The sequence below is a fragment of the Meles meles genome, chromosome X, assembly GCF_922984935.1.
Source record: "Meles meles chromosome X, mMelMel3.1 paternal haplotype, whole genome shotgun sequence".
Taxonomy (NCBI): domain Eukaryota; kingdom Metazoa; phylum Chordata; class Mammalia; order Carnivora; family Mustelidae; genus Meles; species Meles meles.
The window spans coordinates 55,327,657-55,342,320 of NC_060087.1; the positions used below are offsets into that span (position 1 = coordinate 55,327,657).

At 38.0% G+C, this 14,664-nt stretch overlaps 1 protein-coding gene across 3 annotated transcripts in view; it reads left to right on the forward strand.

Moving 5' to 3' along the window:
* Nucleotides 1–5,466, forward strand: part of HEPH (hephaestin) — a 137,150-nt gene extending 131,684 nt beyond the window's left edge. For all 3 annotated transcript variants that reach the window (XM_045995747.1, XM_045995746.1, XM_045995744.1), the window contains 2 exons: nt 458–502; nt 3,029–5,466. In XM_045995747.1, the coding sequence (XP_045851703.1) occupies nt 458–502; nt 3,029–3,261 (278 nt within the window). In that variant the 3' untranslated portion in view covers nt 3,262–5,466. The remainder of the gene's footprint in view (nt 1–457; nt 503–3,028) is intronic.
* The last annotated feature ends 9,198 nt before the right edge of the window (nt 5,467–14,664 follow it).

The following is a 14,664-nucleotide window of genomic DNA, read 5'->3' on the forward strand; positions in this document are numbered from 1 at the left end:
AGAGAATATAAAGGAAACATAGTTCTCAGAGAAGATCTCAGCCTCATTAAAGCCAGAAGAGGAAGCAGTGTCTGGCGAAGAGTTTGGATATGTAGGGATGTACTTTTGACAAAGAACAGACATTTCCTGAAAGGAGAGTATGAAAGGGTGACAAAAAAAAAAAAAAAACCAACAATGTGGATGGGAAGTACCAATAAATATGTACATAATGGCAGAGGAGTGACTTTCCTTTTGGACTCCTAAGCCCATGTTTTTGCTTATATTTTTGTCACTACTCAAAATCAAATCCATATACCAATATTGACTTTGACCATAAGGTAGTTAATTCCAGGTGCCTTCATTTTGCTCAGAATACCACAGAGAAATTCCTCTAACCAATGCCAATGCCCACAGAAAACATGTGGATTGGTAGGAATAATAAAGCTAACTAATTTCTTTCTTTCTTTTTTATTTCCAGAACACATAAGCACTATTACCACCATTACAGAAGAGATTGGAAATGGTAAGAAGAATAACAAATAAACTGGATAGTTACGTGTAGTATGTACTTGGTGTAGTGCCCCTGGAAGATGAGATTCTCTGACCAAAAGGTGGACTACAATACCAGCAGGAATCATTCTGAGATTTCTGTAACATTTCAAAAGCCAGGAACCTAAGGTTCAACTTCTCTAAGCAGATTTATTATCTCTGGCCCCCACTCCCAACTTCCTAAGTTGAGGAAAACAGCCCCGTCTCCAGTTGAAGATTATCTTAGCTTCCCACCGAATGTGTGAGGGGAAAGAAAATTCAGGGTTTCTCTGGGTTGGACATGAAGGAGCTATGACACAGACTTAAGCTACTCATATAAACAGTATGAAACTAGTACAAATACCATCATACAGTCTGCTACAGTCTGCCTCAGCCATTTTTATTCTTGTATCTATGGAATACCAAATTGTTGACTCTCTGGAACCAGCCATTTCTGCCCTTAAAAAAAAAAAGTGGAAGTTCTTGCCCTACCTAAACTAGGTCCAGATAGTTCTTTTGTTCTCCTCCACACCATTTGAACCTGGACTAAGAAAGACTCAGAAAGTTATGAGCGCTAGAAGGAATGTTAGAGATCATCAGTTTAGTCTGGCAATTTTGTTTTCAGTTATGTTTGGAAAAGTCCTAATAATCTCCCTAAGTAACTTATAAACTGTCAACCAGGGAACTATGGTATGTCCTGGTGTGATTGGGGTAAGGTAACGTGAGGCTGAGAGAATGGAATGTCATACATATATATTTGTGTATTTGTATATATACATATATATTGGTGTGTATATACATATTTTATGTTTATATTTGGATATGCATAATGCATACTTCTATGTACATATATAATTATAAGTTCTTCTTAGAAAGGGTCCACAATTGGAAAAAAAAACTTAAAAACTGTTGGTCTAATAAAACCCAATAATTATGTACATAAGAAACTGAGATTGAAGGTAATTTGTCCAAGGTCACAAGAGGAGTTAAGTGGTAGAATATAAAATCAGAACTAGGATGTTTTCCAGCTTTCATTTGAACTCATTATATTTCATCTTCTCTCCATTCTTTAAGAATGTTCATTCATCTGTTTATGTATTTATCAAACATCTACTAAGTTCCAGGGACACTAAATCAAGTAAGACATAATCACTGCTCTCCAGGAGATTTGTGTCTAGATATGGAATGAGACACAAAAACAATAATTGCACTGCTGGTATACATTGTTAAAAAGGGGGGGGGCAAAAATAACAGCTATTCTTTATTGTGAATTTGCTATCTTCCAGGTGCAATGCTAAATATATTATAAGTATTAATTTTCTTTAATCTCAAAAGAAACCTCTGAGCTAAGTATTTTTAAAAATTTTTATTTATTTGGCAGACAGAGATCACAAATTGGCAGCTAGGCAGGCAGAGAGAGAGAGAGAGGAGGAAGCAGGCTCCCCACTGAGCAGAGAGCCCTATTAGGGGCTCAATCCCAGCACCCTGGATCATGACCTGAGTCAAAGGCAGAGGCTTTAACCCACTGAGCCAGCAGGTGCCCCGCTAAGTATGGTTCTTATCACCATTTTATAAAACAGAAGACTGAAGTCCAGAGTGAGGAAGATTAGTTTACTTGGACCAGGCAAGTAAATCATGGGCATACGAACAGGAAGCATACTTTGGGAACACAAGAAAGGACCATTAACTGTCCAGCTAAATTGAAGACGGCTTTGCAGAGACCTGTAATATTTAAAAGAGGTATAGAAAGATGAAGAGGGAGAAAGGGTGTTAAGAAAGTCTTGGGAGCCTGAAAGAGTGTCACTTACTCTGGGAAACAAAGAATGAGTGATTGTGGCTAAGAGTAGAAGGTAAAACTACAAAAAGTGGCAAGTTAGAGCTTGATTGTGAGAGTTGGAATGCCTAGCTTAATTCTGAATTTTACTCTGTGGGTTAATTAGAGATCAGCAAAAGTCTGTATACCAAGAACTAAGACAATCAGATTATTCCACCTGGAAAGATAAATGTGACATCAGTATTATCATGAATCAAAAAGGTGAGAGACAAGACATCACAGTGGCAGGTAGCTGTCATGGTCCAATAGTCAAATTGAGCATTGATAAGCTAGATGATTGAGTCATACTGCCTCCCTGAAGATTCTACTCATTGCCCCCACTTCTATCCTTTGGAAACAGGCAAAACAAATCCAATTACCTTCATTATTACTATTTTTACATCACAAGTCTTTATATATTTGGAGAAATATATCAAGGCCCTTTCTACTCTGAGTTTTAGCTCTTTCTACGGAGGGTTTGGGATCTCAGTGATTCCTAAGGGCTTTCTCAGCTGTGACATCATGTCACACAAATTCTTTGTAGCCTATAAATCTTTCTTCATCCGCTGGTCTTTTTAGTGATAGGAGCAGTTCCTCCGTCCAGTTTTGATGGAGTTATTTCTTCTTTCCCAGGCATTGACTGCAAATGGTGCCCCATTGGAATACTCTCCAATTCAGGGTTCCTATTTTTCTCTTATTCCATTTCAGGAAAAATCCTCAGAGACATTGGAGAAGGAAATGTGAGGATGCTGGGCATGCAGATCCCTGTAAAGAATATTGAAATACTGGCTTCTTTTTTAATTGGTATTGGTGTCATTCTCCTGTTCATTGCTCTGGCTCTTAGTGGTGTGGTCTGGTACCAGTATCGGCAGAGAAAGCTACGACGCAACAGGAGGTCCATCCTGGATGACAGCTTCAAGCTTCTGTCCCTCAAGCAGTGACAGCTGAATCCTGCAATGGTACATCTTGAATGCAGTCCCAGAAGGCCATGTTCTAGTAACTGATCCCACTGTCAAAGGGGAATGAGAAGTAGAGAGGCAGAGGATGGAATCAAAATCATCTGGCATTTCTTCACTTATTTATTTACATGGAAGTTATGTACTTTATTTTATTTTCTCCACTTGGGCAGCTGGGGCAAGGAAGTTCCCTTGTATCCTATATCACAAATTTCAACATCTGGAATATATCAACCATTGACACTTGGAAGATCCGGAAATTCCTAACAACTGATTCTTCTTACAAAGTAGATACCAAGGGTAAAACTCATTAAGTTTCTGTTACTTTTCATGGCCTAGGCAAGTTCACTGTGATCCAAGGCTAAGTTAGCTGTAAAGATAATCCACTTCTAAACTAAGGACTAAGAAAATAGGCATGATGAAAAAAGGGTGGGTGGTATTTGAAGATAAAAATTTTATTTTGATTTTCCTTAGGAATAAACTATTTTAGGTAGATAGAATATTGTTGCTGAGTACTTGCAACCCCCTTTGCCAGAAGTTCCTCAGGAAGTTAGTCCTCCAAGTTTCTGGCACAGTTACAATAAAGGCAATATTGGGTGCCCTTTCCCTATTTTAGGCAACAAATCCTGTACATTAAAGTACTTGGTGGAAGACTATAAGAGTGAACATGGTAATTTTAATGATCCCTGTGGCCTCTGGGAGTTTGTGACTGTGACTGAAACAAAGAGAACTCACTGGAAGAGTATAATATGGGTTTGATTACCCTGTTTGTGGGGTCTGCATGTTTGTGTTTTGGAAATGAAAAAGCTGTCTTAATCAGAGTGGTGGGTACCATCTTTTAACCCATAGGTACCAACATATTTTGAATTCTAAAAAAAATTATCCAGAGGGAAATAGGGGGCTAAGACAAGGCTTAAACCTGTCCACTGGGCAAGGAGAGGTGATTACAGATCTCATGGACTCCTTCACAATTTGGGGTATAAGAGGTCTATTTGGAATTTGGGGAGCTTTTTAATAGGAGAGAATCCTTCTGTCTGGTACCTTTGAGCAAAATTCCTTTGTCACCTATAAGTTCAAGCCTCTCTGAAACCTTGGTTAGATACCACAGACAGACAAGATATAAAACATGGATGAGATAAGATGACCCGACCTCACTATAATATCCTTAATACCATTTTACACGGCAAGGGGAGAACAGAAGACATAGAGACAGAATGAAGATAATAACTGAAAGAGGTAGTGCTTTACACTTTACAAATCGCCTAATACCTGATTGTATTTGACTTGTTTTAGTTCTATCAAGGTGATATATTTTTTATATATGAATAAACAAAAGATCAGATGGAGTAATTTTATCCAAGATCATCCTGCTAGAAATTGAGCAAGGATTCATGTCTTAATTTGGTTGACTCCAAATACCTGGTTTCATTCGGTATATAATAGAAACTTTGATTGACTGCAACTTTTCCTGTCTGCTCAGACAGCCTGTCTGCCTAGTTCGGTATACTTTGCAGATCAAATGTAGAAAACCACAAGGCTGGTACTCAGTTGCCATATAACATTGAAGGTTGAAGAATAAAACACTGTCTAGAGCCTATTATTCATCTTGGCTTACAGTAGTCAGTGGCTTTCTGGAGACCTTCATTGGAAACCACAGACACATAATGGGGGAAGGAAATGATGGAAAGTTTAAGTTCTTAGTTATAAAATCAAATGGTAGAGTATTTAAGCCATTGCTTAATCAAAATGTTTAACAGCAAAATTTTTTGGCCTATTGTTCACATGGAAGATATGGAAATTCCAGTGCACACTGGGGACTCTATAGTTAATAACTATGATTTGCATGCAACTGGGTGGTCGTTAGCTTGGTCATGGTCATGAATATGAGACAAGAAGTATGTGGAATGGGGGAACATTTCTTCTGAGTGTGTAACTGTGCTTCAGATCAGGAAATGTAAACCTAAGCCCAAAGGGATGTATTTTTATGGTGGGTTTTCTCCCAGTGAGGATGTAGATGTTTTTGAAAATTAAGTGACACTTCTGTTCACTCAGTTGATCAAGCCAGAAATCCTGGAAGTTAACATATTGGTGATTCTTGTCTGTTTTGTCTCCTAAATTACTATAACTGATTCATTTGTTTCTATTTTTACTAGTATAAAAGAAAAAGAAAAAAAGTATATTTTACCTGGACTATACTGGTGGCCTCCTGATCACTCTCCTTGTATTGAACCTAGCCCCTTACATTTGGTTCTTCATGAAGAAAACTAATGTTTTAAAAACATAAGTTAAGGATGAGGGACAAGATGGTGGAGAAGTAGGAGACCCTATTTCAACCAGTCCCCTAAAGTAAGATAAATATCTAGCAAAACACCAATGAAATCAGCCTGAGATGTAGGATTATACACTGCTGGATCTCTACAGGGGCAGAAGACACCAGTGGAGAGGTAAAGCTGAATGGGAATGCTTGGAATGATATCAGATGATAAGCAGAAGGGGGAGGAAGCCGCCAGAAGTGACACATTGGAAAGTAATACCCCAATACATAAGTGCCCTGTGGTTGGGGACCAGCATTAACTTAGAGTCTGGTTAAAAGCACTCAAAAAGAGCAAAAAATATTAAGGGGCAACTGGTGGAATTGGGCGGTAACGGGCACAGGCTTAAGCCCACATTCCCAGGATGGCCACTGCCAGTGTCCACCCATGCAGGAGAAAGTACAGTGGAGCCTCCAGTTCCTGGTCCCTGAGCACCTAACTGTGCACTGCTTGCACCATCACTAGGCTGGACAAGCTCTCACCTGCATGTGAGGGAGTCTGGTGGGCGCTCTCTAGAATCATAACCTTTTGCACTCTGAGTGCATTATGCGGCCTGGATCTGACCACACTCCCTATCTATGCTTGAGAGAGCTTGGTGTGGATGCTACCTGGCAGTCTCTAGGGCTGGCTGAGGGTCTGGATGCTCCCAGACCACACCTGAAGGAACTCAGTGTGATCTCTGGTCAGGATCCTGTGGCAGCAGCCATACCACTGAGTGCATCAGACAGGTTGTCCTGGTCCCCAGACAGCAGTCCCAACAAAGGCAGCCACCTGAAGCGGGCTCCCTGGACCAATATCTCTCCCAGCTTTAGTGGCAAGGGGGTGTAGAGACAAGCGGATGCTTCAGGTGACCCCTGAGACAGTGGCTGGGCATGTGCACCAACTATGGGAGGTTGTGTGGTTCAGCAGAGTTTGCAAAAGGGGAGTCTGTGTGTTCTCAATCACCCAGAAAGGAGCAGACTGAGGATTCTCTCTGAGGTGGAGGTCTGGATGCAGTTTGCTTTCCATTAAACCCCCGAAAAATCACAAAAACCACAAAAAAAAACCCCACAAAAAACAAACAACAACAACAACAAAACTACAGAGAACTAAAGCCTGAAGAACTGGTTTCCACAGAACCCAGGCCCTTGATAGGGGCAGGAAAACTCAACCCAAGCAAGACTAACTGAAAAACAGTGCGACAGGCCCCTCCCCCAAAGGCAGCTGAAAGAATGAGAACAACCACAGGGTCCCCATAAAACTGTAAAACCCCAACACCAGGAGAAAACAATATATTAAGCTCCCGGTATTGCCCTAAAAGCTCTATATTTCACAGATACAATTTTTATTTCTAATTCATTCTCCTGATTCTTATTCTTTTAATTTCTTTAACCTACCTTCCATTACAACTAGAGGCTTAATACAGAATACTCCATAATAACCTTTTAACTTGAACTTTTTTCATACATATAATTGTTTTTCTTTTTCTTTCCTTTTTTTCCTTTTTTCTTTTTTAAAATACATATAGATATAAGTCTCATGGTAAACCTTTTTCCCTATTCAATACTACTCCCATATATAAACCAGTTTTAATGTCCCTTTATCTCTGAAAAGTTGAGTCTGTTAACAAAGATAACAATATACACCCAGGAAGAAACAAAATAAACTTCCTCACCCACATCGAGGATTTATAAAGACCCTCCCATCTTTTTCTTCTGTCTGTGTTTCTATGTATTGGTTTTGTTCTGGTATTACATAAATCTTATTCTTGGGGTTCATTCTGACTGGGTCCTTTTTTCTTGTTGTTTACTTTTGTCGGTCTTTTTGTTTGTCTGTTTTTGTTTATATACCACATAAATCTTAATTCCGGGGCTCATCCTACCTGGTTCTCTCTCTCTCTCTCTCTCTCTTCTTTCTTGTTCTCTCTCTTTTTATTTTTTCTTTCTTTTTGGTGGGGACTTCCGATTGCTCCAAAGCACCTCTCACCAAAATGACTAGGAGGAGGAACACCCAAGAGAGGAAAAAATCAGATACTGTGCCCTCTCCAACAGAACTATTTGAATATGGACATAAATATTATGTAAGAAAGGGAATTCAGGGTAACAATTATCCAGGAAATGGCTAGGTTGGAGAAAACCATGAGTCACAATATAGAATCTCTAAGGGCAGAAGTGAGAGCCACACCAGCAGAAGTGAAAAATGCTATCAATGAGATCTAATTTAATTTAAATACTCTAACAGATAGGGTAACCAAGGCAGAAGATAGAATTAGAGATCTAGAGGAGAAACTGATACAGAAAAAGGATCAGAAGGAGGCCTGGAAGAAACAGCTTAGAAGCCAAGAAAACAGAATAATTAGAGAAATAAATGATGCCATGAAATGTTCTAATGTCAGAATTATTGGGATCCCTGAGGGAGTGGAAAAAGAGAAGACTAGAAGATATAGTTTAATAAATTCTGGATGAAAATTTTCCCAGTCTGGGGAATGGAACAAGTGTTCATGTCCTAGAGGCAGAAAGAAGACCCTACAAGATCCTAGAATTTAGAAAGACCTCAAGGCACTTAATTGTGAAACTGACAAATCATAATTTTAGACAAGAGCTTCTGGGGGCAGAAGAGTTTCCTTAAATACAGAGGAAGATCCATCAGAATAAATTCAGAGCTGTCCAAAGAAACCTGGCAAGCCAGAAGGGCTAGCAAAACATATTGAGGACCCTAAAGGGGAAGAACATGCAGCCAAGAATACTTTATCCACCAAGGTTGACATTCAAAATGGATGGCGAGATAAAGAGCTTCCAAGACCAGCAAGGTTTGAAAGAGTATGTGACCACCAAGCCGGCACTACAGGAAATATTAATGGGGGTTCTATAAAAGAATAAGGAACCCAAGAGTGACATAGAACAGAAATTTGCAGAGACAATCTATAGAAAAAAAAGACTTCACAGGCATGGCATCAATAAAAACATATCTTTCAATAATCACTCTGAATGTGAATGGCCTAAATGCTCCCACAAAATGGCACAGGATTGCATATTGGATAAAACAATAGGACCTGTCCATATGCTGTCTACAAGAGAGCCATTTGAAACCTAAAGATACACGCAGACTGAAAATGAAGGAATGCATGACCATCTTTCATGCCAATAGGACTCAAAAGAAAGATAGTGTAGAGATTCGTATATCAGATAAATTAGATTTTAAATTAAACACTTTAGTCAGAGATACAGAAGGACATTACATCATTCTTTTTTTAGACGTTTGGCGTATTTATTTTCTAAACTTTTTATATTGCTACAATTTCAAACATGCACACAAATTTCAAATGGTAGTACAGAGAACTCTTGTATACATTCACTGAGTTTCACCAATTGTTTTCATTTTATGCTATGAAAATCTTCTCATTCTTTCATTCTCTCCGGTCTGGAGAAATACTTATTTTCTGAATCACTTGATAGTGGATTAGACATTGTGTCCTTTACTCTATATTTTTTACTAAGGACAGCAAGTTATTTTATAGAAAGCCCTCCTCTTTGGTAAAACTCTTCAAGCTTGCTCCCTTGTTGGTCTTGATACATCTCCATTCTTTGAGAACTCCTTTACTTTCTGCAAAATAAGATGTTCATGTCCATCTTGTGCTTTGTCCACTCTAGCCCACAAATCAAGTTTTCTTTTTTTTAATATTTAATTATTTTTCAGCATAACAGTATTTATTGTTTTTGCAAAACACCCAGTGCTCTATGCAATATGTGCCCTCCCTATTACCCACCACCTGGTTCCCCAACCTCCCACCCCCTGCCCCTTCAAAACCCTCAGGTTCTTTTTCAGAGTCCATAGTCTCTCATGATTCACCTCCCCTTCCAATTTTCCTCACCTTCCTTCTTCTCTCCATCTCCCAATATCCTCCATGTCATTTGTTATGCTCCACAAATAAGTGAAACCATATGATACTTGACTCTCTCTGCTTGACTTATTTCGCTCAGCATAATTTCTTCCAGTCCCGTCCATGTTGCTACAAAAGTTGGGTATTCATCCTTTCTGATGGAGGCATAATACTCCACCGTGTATATGGACCACATCTTCCTTATCCATTCGTCCATTGAAGGGCATCTTGGTTCTTTCCACAGTTTGGTGACCGTGGCCATTGCTGCTATAAACATTGGGGTACAGATGGCCCTTCTTTTCACTACGTCTGTATCTTTGGGGTAAATACCCAGCAGTGCAATTGCAGGGTCATAGGGAAGCTCTATTTTTAATTTCTTGAGGAATCTCCACACTGTTCTCCAAAGTGGTTGCACCAACTTGCATTCCCACCAACAGTGTAAGAGAGTTCCCCTTTCCCCACATCCTCTCCAACACATGTTGTTTCCTGTCTTGCTAATTTTGGCCATTCTAACTGGTGTAAGGTGGTATCTCAATGTGGTTTTAATTTGAATCTCCCTGACGGCTAATGATGATGAACTTTTTTTCATGTGTCTAATACCCATTTGTATGTCTTCATTGGAAAAGTGTCTGTTCATATCTTCTGCCTATTTTTTTTATATGATTGTCTGTTTTGTGTGTGTTGAGTTTGAGGAGTCCTTTACAGATACTGGATATTAACCTTTTGTCTGTACTGTCATTTGCAAATATCTTCTCCCATTCCGTGGGTTGCTTTTTGTTTTGTTGACTGTTTCCTTTGCTGTGCAGAAGCTTTTGATCTTGATGAAGTCCCAAAACTTCATTTTCGCTTTTGTTTCCTTGGCCTTTGGAGACATATCTTGAAAGAAGTTGCTGTCGCTGATATCGAAGAGGTTACTGCCTATGTTCTCCTCTAGGATTCTGATGGATTCCTGTCTCATGTTGAGGTCTTTTATCCATTTTGAGTTTATCTTTGTGTACAGTGTAAGAGATGGTCAATTTTCATTCTTCTACATATAGCTGTCCGGTTTTCCCAGCACCATTTATTGAAGAGACTGTCTTTTTTCCACTGTATCTTTTTTCCTGTTTTGTTGAAGATTATTTGACCATAGAATTGAGGGTCCATATCTGGGCTCTCTACTCTGTTCCACTGGTCTATGTGTCTGTTTTTATGCCAGTACCATGCTGTCTTGGTGATCACAGCTTTGTAGTAAATCTTGAAATCAGGTAACGTGATGCCACCAGTTTTGTTTTTGTTTTTCAACATTTCCTTAGCAACATTACATCATTATTAAAAGGCATATACAGCAAGAAGATCTAACAATTCTAAATATTTATGCCCCCAACATGGGAGCAGCCAACTACATAAGCCAACTGTTAATCAAAATAGTCATATTGATATGAATACATTAATTGTAGTGGATCTTAACACACCACTTTCAGTAATAGGCAGATCATCCAAGCAGAAAATGAATAAAGAACAAGATCTTTGAATGACACATTGGACCAGATGGACCTCATAGATATGTACAGAACATTCCACCATAAAACAACAGAATACTCACTCTTCTCAGGTGCACATGGAACCTTCTCCAGAAAAGAGCACATACTGGGTCAAAAATCAGGGCTCAACTGATAACAAAATACTGAGATTATTCCCTGTATATTCTCAGACTACAATAATTTGAACCCAGAACTCAATCACAAGAAAAAGTTTGGGTGAAATCCACATACTTGGAAGTGAAAGACTACCCTGCTTAATAATATTTGGATCAACCAGGAAATCAAAAAATAACTCAAACAATTCATGGAAACGAATGAGAACAAAGACACATCAGTCCCAAACCTATGGGATATGGCAAAGGTGGTCTTAAGAAGGATATACATAGCCATCCAAGCCTCCCTCAAAAAATTGAAAAATCCAGAATACACCAGCTCTCTTTACACCATAAAGAACTGGAAAATCAACAACAAATTTAGCCAACCTATGCACAAAAAGGGAAATAATCAAGATTATAGCAGAGATCAATGAGATAGAATCTAGAGATACAGTAGAACACATCAATGAAACTATAAGCTGGTTTTTTGAAAGAATCAATGAGATTGATAAACCACTGGCCAAACTAATCCAAAGAAAAAAAAGAGAGGACCCAAATTAATAAAATTATGAATGAAAGGGAAGATACTATAACACCAAAATAGAAACAATCATCAGAAATTATTACCAACAGTTATATGCCAATAAGTTAAGCAACCTAGAAGAAATAGATGCATTCCTGGAAGCCTATAAACTTCCAAAACTGGCTCAGGAGGAAATTGACAACCTGAATAGACCAATATCTAGTAACATGGTTGAAACAGTGATCAAAAACCTTCCAAAAAAGAGCCAAGGACCTCACAGATTCCATGGAGAATTCTAACAAACATTCAAAGAAGAAATAATACCTATTCTCCTGAAGCTGTTTCAAAAAAATAGAAACAGAAGGGAAACTTCCAGTATCTTTTTATGAAGCCAACATTACCCCAATCCCCAAGCCATGTGAAGACCCATGAAAAAGGAGAATTTCAGACCAATATCCATGATGAATATGGATGCCAATATTCTCAACAAGATCCTAACTAATGAGATCCAACAGAACATTAAAGAAATTATACACCATGCCCAGGTGGGATTTATTCATGGGAGACAAGTGTGGTTCTACATTTACAAATCAATCAATGTGATAGAACAAATCAATAAGAGGAAGAATCACATTGTCCTCTCAATTGTTACAGCATCTGTTCCTAATTAAAATGCTTCAAAGTGTAGGGATAGATAGAACATTCTTTAACTTCATAAAATCTATCTATGAAAATCCCACAATGAATATCATCTTCAATGGTGAAAAGCTAACAGCCTTTCCCTTAAGATCAGGAACACAACAAGGATGCCCACTCTCATCACTGTTGTTGAACATAGTACTAGAAGTCCTAGCAACAGCAATCAGACCAAAAAAAAACAAAAAAAAAGAAAAGAAAAAAAAAGAAAAGAAAAGGTAAAGAAAAGAAAATATATTTGAATTGGCAAAGAAGAAGTCAAACTCACTCTTTTCACAGATGATGTGAAACTTTATCTGGAAAAACCAAAATATTCCACCCCCAAATTACTAGAACTCATATAGCAATTCAGTAATGTGGCAGGATACAAAATCAATGCACAGAAATCAGTTGCTTTACTATACATTAACAATGTATTTATAGAAAGAGAAATTAGAGAATCAATTCCATTTACAATAGCACCAAAAGCCATAAGATACTTTGGAATAAACCTAACCAAAGAGGTACAGGATCTATACTGTAAAAACTGCAGAACACTTATGAAAGAAACTGAAGACACAAAAAGATGGAAAAACATTCCATGCTCATGGATTGGAAAAATAAACACTGTTAAAATGTCTATGTGCTCAGAGAAAACTACACTTTCAATGCTATCCTGATCAAAATAGCACCAGCATTTCTCAAATTGCTGGAACAATCAATCCTATAATTTGTATGGAACTGGAAAAGACCTAAATCACCAAGGAAATTTTGAAAAAAAAAGAAAACAAAGCTGATGGCATCATGTTGCCTTATTTCAAGCTATGTTAAAAAACTGTAATCACCAAGACAGCATGGTACAGGCACAAAATCAGACATATTGATCAATGGAACAGAGTAGAGAGCCCAGATATGGACCCCCAACTCTATGGTCAAATAAGAATAAAAAATATCTAATGGAAAAAGACAGTCTCTTCAATAAATGAAGTTGGAGAAAATGGAGAGCTACATACAGAAGACAAACCCGAACATTCTCTTACACCAAATACAAAGATAAACTCAAAATGGATTAAATACCTCAATGTAAGACCTCTATCAAAATTCTAGAGGAGAACATTGCACTAACCTCTTTGACATCAGCCACAGAAACTTCTTTCAAGACACGTCTCCAAAGGCCAAAGGGAAAGAAACAAAAGTAAAAATGAACTTTTGGGACATCATCAAGATCAAAAGCTTCTACATAGCAAAGGAAACAGTCAAGATATGTAGAAAAAACCCACAGAATGGGAGAATATATTTGCAAATGACACTACAGATAAAGGGCTGATATCCAAGATCTATAAAGAACTTCTCTAACTCAACACCTAAAAAAAAAAAAAAAAATCAAGTAAAAAATGGGCAGAAGATATGAACAGACATTTCTCCAAAGAAAACATACAAATGGCTAACAGACACACAAAAAAATGTGCATCGTTATTAGCCATCGCGGAAATTCAAATCAAATCCACATTGAGATACTGTCTTATACCAGTTAGAATGACAAAAATTCACAAGGCAAGAAACAACAAATGTTAGAGAGGCTGTAGAGGAAGAGGAACCCTCTTACACAGCTGGTAAGAATGCAAGTTGGTAAAGCTACTTTGAAAAACAGGGTGGAGATTCCTCAAAAAGTTAAAAATAGAACTACCCTATGACCCAACAATTGCACTATTGAGTATTTAGCTCAACAATCCAAATGTAGTGAAAGAAGGACTACATGCACCCCAATGTTTATAGCAACAATCTCCACAATATCCAAACTCTGGAAAGAGCTGAGATGCCCTTCAAAAGACAAATGGATAAAGAAGATGTGGTCTATGTATACAATGGAATATTACTCAGCCATCAGAAAGGATGAATATCCAACTTTTGCATCAACATGGATGAGACTGTAGGAAATCATGCTAAGTGAAATAAGTAAAGAAGAGAAAGTCAATTAAATGGTTTCATTTATTTGTTGTACATAAGAATAGCGTGGAGGACATTAGGAGAAGGAAGGGAAAAATGAGGGGATGGGGAATCAGAGGGGGAGATGAACAATAAGAAACTATGTTCTCCAGGAAACAAACTGAAGGATTTTAGAAGGGAGGGGGTTAGGGTATGGGTTAGCCTGGTGATGGGTATTAATGAGGTCACATATTGCATGGAGCACTGGGTGTTATACACAAAAAATGAATCATGGAACACTACATCAAAAACTAATGATGTACTGTATAGTGACTAACATTACATAATAAAAGATAAATAAATATAAATAAAAGTACAGTTAAAATAAATAAATAAATAACATAAAATGACCAAAGGGAAACAACATATTACTTATAGGGGAACATTGATTTGAATGACAATGGATTTCTATCTGACA